Source organism: Sphaeroforma arctica, assembly GCF_001186125.1.
Source record: "Sphaeroforma arctica JP610 unplaced genomic scaffold supercont1.2905, whole genome shotgun sequence".
NCBI lineage: Eukaryota > Ichthyosporea > Ichthyophonida > Sphaeroforma > Sphaeroforma arctica.
Genome location: NW_014037653.1, coordinates 1 through 4511, shown reverse-complemented (window position 1 = coordinate 4511; position 4511 = coordinate 1). Strand labels below are relative to the sequence as shown.

The 4511-nt window shown below is 46.4% G+C and overlaps 1 protein-coding gene across 1 annotated transcript; it reads right to left on the bottom strand.

The window, feature by feature from the left end:
- Positions 1–182: 182 nt before the first annotated feature.
- SARC_13107 (hypothetical protein) lies at positions 183–4124 on the bottom strand. Its single transcript, XM_014292769.1, has 5 exons — positions 3986–4124; positions 3307–3622; positions 2456–2659; positions 1275–1831; positions 183–743 (listed from the first exon to the last, which is right to left on the bottom strand). The coding sequence occupies exons 1-5, from the start codon at positions 4013–4015 to the stop codon at positions 438–440; spliced, it is 1413 nt and encodes a 470-aa protein (XP_014148244.1). The 5' UTR covers positions 4016–4124; the 3' UTR covers positions 183–437.
- Between the last annotated feature and the right edge of the window lie 387 nt (positions 4125–4511).

Genomic DNA, 4511 nt, shown 5'->3' with positions numbered 1-4511 from the left:
TATACATATATACACACACACACACACACACACACACATATATATATATATACATGACTCTCAACATCATAGGCTGGATTTCATGCAAGGTCTGGTGGCAGGTTACAATCTACCTGTAATCTATTACCTTCAGTGCCCTATGTGATAGAAGATGATTTTTAATACATTGCTGGAGTACATTGCAAACGGGATAATTTGCTAAAGTACTGTTATTCAAGTCTTCAAGATTATTTATGCTCGAATGTCCGAGCAACCTTTCAGACGGGTGATCGCTAAAAAAACCTAAGGTGATTGATTATTCCGATATTCGGTCTGACATTTTCTGATATATAACACTCATAGGCGTATGGGATACTGGTATACGAAATAACATACAAGGTTAGGTTGACTTCGAAATACGGATGTGAAAGCGTAAAGGGACCAAGAACTCACTGTAATCAAGCTGCCGTCGTGCTTATCACGTCTCGACAGCCGCAACACGGCAATATAGGGTGCGCATGTTTCAAGAACCTCTGACATGTACTCACTGAACCCAAGACCCAAGACGACAGGCAAATCAAACAACAACTGTAGACTGCGACCCACCTGGCGAGCAGGCCAGCCGCATTGCCGTATCCGGTGTGTCTAATGAGTCTATTCATATCTTCTTTGCACAGTACATATAACATGTCGGCTACCAGGTCCTTCACATTCATGTGGATCGAAGTCATCAGCTTCACCAGGCTGCCTCTCACCGTGTCCTCCTGCGCAAATGTACCGTGTGTGCAGTTGTGTTAGAATTGAATCATAACTGTATCCTACTTAGTGCCTGTTCACCCGAACTATTCAGCGATGTCAAAAACGGATCCACATGAACCGACCTCGAAGTTCAGAGGCATGACTCACGGAACAGGTTACATCGATAAGCTTGAAATCCTTAAACGTTCCAAAACGAAGAAGGCATTCACGAGTCTGTATGCGTGCTGGTCACTATTTCCAACTTATGAAGTTCAAGCCCGAAGACAGCTCCCAAATAGCACAAAACGATATGGAAAACACACATACATGTAATAAACAAACGAATCTCCAACCCAAACGAACCCATGAACAGCCTCAAGGTTTATCGCGACGGTAGCAGTGGTTGAACATGCACATCCGAAGCATATTCTTATCCAGAACTACGTCCTACACTGAGCGCCGAATTAGTAAACACCACACCATCACCACAGTGAGTGGATCAGTATGCGCGAGTGTCTCAGCCCACTTTTGTACGGTCCAAGCATATGGCTACACACCTGCTCAGGTCTCAGTGCACAGTCCTCCCGTGTACGCCTGGGGAGTATCTTTGCTCTCAGATGTCTCCGTATGACTGGTACTTTGTGCGCATATAAGCGTGTCACAGACAGCATCGGCAGCAGTTGGTGTTGTTGATTCGCCTTGGCCGTGGAGTATATATACGCCACCCACATGTCGATGGCTTGTGTATCTGGTTCGCTCGGCTCTTTACCCTTCACATTTCTAGTGACGTTCGTATCAGAACCAAATCCGTCGGCTTCAGAGTTCGGATCAGAACTGATGCTGATCTTGTCCACCCCTTCAGCCACAGCACCCCCCTCTCCATCCCCATCCCCTTCGGGGCCATGCTGCCTCGCCACTTCAAGGATAGCACTCTCCACACCGTCAGGCGTGTTGTACAGCACCGAGAATGCACTGTGCACCGAGTTACACGCCAGAGATACTGGCTCCGCATATCCCTTGGCGTAGGCGTGCCTCTTCGTGTGTACACTGCTGGCCGTAGTGTCTCCCTTGGGGCGGGTGCTCTGTGCGGCTGCTGCCAATTGGTTCTCATACGCTGCGCATAGAAGTGGGTCACATGAGATCAGCACACCACGCAGCGGATACTACGTTCTCAGATATATATACAAGGAGAGTTGTATGACAGAGCATATATTGACATACACATGATCTCGCCATGTAGGTAGAATTCACCCACTGTCTTACAGTTAATTTGAGCAGGACTTGAGCTTGTCTGTGAACGCTCGTTCAGGACTGGCTCTCTCTATGAACAAACAATCAGGTCAATGACATCCGAGGTAACGTATAGTTTGTGCCTATTTGAGTACAGGTGCTATGATGCGATGCGCAATACACATCTTCTCCATAACGAACCCTCAATAAAGCAGATCATGTGATAGTCGTTCACTTATGCAAACAACTCGCCAGGATTCTGTATCTCAGATGGGGTTGCCCACGCCAACTACTCTGCTACACCTTTGTGTCTCACTATATCTCGGAACAAACCAAAAGCCATATGCAAAATCAAGCATTTATGACGCACGACTCGATGCACCAAGCTATATTGTCAATAAATTCTATATACGTCAGACCGAAGAGGGTTTGCATCAGGATAAGGGTTGAACAAGAACGACAAAATAGTCACACGCGCGCACTGATGGCACACAAGCTACAAACATACCTGTGCTAAGGTGTACGTACACACACGCCATGAGTCTTGTGAACATTGCCTTCTCTTCCGGCGTGAGATCGGGATCACTGGTTTTCTTTGCGCGGAATTGGCTAAATCGGCCGGTGACACTAAACAGTATGTTCGACAGTTCTGTGACCACATTTTGCGCCGCATTGGGTGGTTCGAATTCTCTTGTAGCATCTTCAGAGGTACCTGATAATAACACATGGTGAGTGTACACAACTGGTGAATAGCAGCGAGTTGTGCCATCTCGGGTATAGTTTAAACCGTCCAGCCATTTTGAGGATAGAGAGTTGTGGCATATAATCTACTTACGGATGGGTTTGAAAATACGCTATGCGGGGTGGAACACTACTCAACTGCTCAAGTGCAGGCAACATACTGCGAGCACAGGTACCAGAACAAAGAGTGTGTTGTTTCAAACCCTTCGAGAAAATGCGTGCTCGGTGGTGTTGTTGAACAGGTGCCTATGTGATGTTAAGTCCTACTACATATGGACATATACCCTCCGTCGTAGTCTGACAAGTCCTGCAGCGATGTTGCAAGCCAGCTCACGGAACTGCCATAGGCTAAGCGCCCCAATAGATTGAATACACCCGACCACTGGGTATGAATGTGGTAATGAAGCGAGCCTACGTCATAAACAACCACTCGGTCTTGTACCTGCCATTTGGGACGGCGGCTATGGGAATGTTTTCCACGAGAACACACGTCAGCCCGAGCGCTACTACGTAGGCAAAATACAGGTACCCAAACTGACGCACGCACGCACACACGCACGCACCCTGGAGGTTAAACACACGCAGATAAGAGTGTACATTGCCACAGACTGGACATACCCGAGTTCTGCGGCCTCAGTCCCACCACAACCTCAAACATCTCCACACACAACCGCTCGCCGCCATTCTCAACCAGTTGCTTCATCGCTGCTGGCGTTGTGGCCACACCCACGAACAGCAGTCTGAGCGCATACCACACATACGCGTGTGCGTGTGTGGGCGTAGGTGAGCCCAACACTGTCTCGTGCGCTTGTTTTAGTATCGTTATGGGGCCATCAAGCTCTATGAACATATCTTGTTGTGCGGGATTGCTGTGTGTGGCGTTTACTAGACACTTGATACCTTCTTCGTCGGCTCGGACTGAATGCTCGGTGGCCTGAAAAATTCAAGGGATCATATCGATGAGTGACGGATGTACGCACGGGCGAGAGATAGCGCAATGCTTAATGGTATATGTATTCAACCAAAAGCGAATAATACTCCTTGTACATAGTTATACACATGGGAAAACACAAGCGTGATGGATGTACACCAGTGGGTGATGTGTACTAAAAAGAAAATGGGATGCCGAACAATACCACAATACGCTGATAAGCTATCGACGTGTGCATAGGTTAGAATATGTTCCCAAGAAGGACCAGCAGACGAGCACTTTCATCACACATGATAATACGACTCCTGATGCGCAAACCCTGGTTTGGAACGCACCCAACATCGGTCGCAACACAAAACTACATACCTCTAGCTGTTGGCAAGCGCACCTTAGCATGATTTGCAGAGACTGTTTATCGTGCAGTTGCTTCAGGCCTTTCCTTTCCCTACTCAGTAACCGCAGAGCTAGCAGCGCATACCCGCTGAAGCCGTCGTTGTCCCAGCCTGTACAATCACGAGTGGCGACAGGTTAAATATCTGTGAGTTGTATTACTGTAAACGGGGGTTCTATGTACTGGTGCGTCGGGTGACTACTATGAACATCCGACAAACATATCAGCATGGTGGAAACTCGACTATTAACAAAAGGATATTATTTAGAAGCACTTTGCTTAGCAATGTGCTATCTCCATTAGTCTATACATGCCAAATAATAGTAGTATACGAAAAGCAACATGGCCGTGCATAAAATCTACGAACTATATGTACATAAAATAGGCGCATAAGTTAAAATCCGTACATACATACATACATACTTACATATATATATACCATATATATATATATATATATATATATTAATACATATATATATACATATACATACATACATA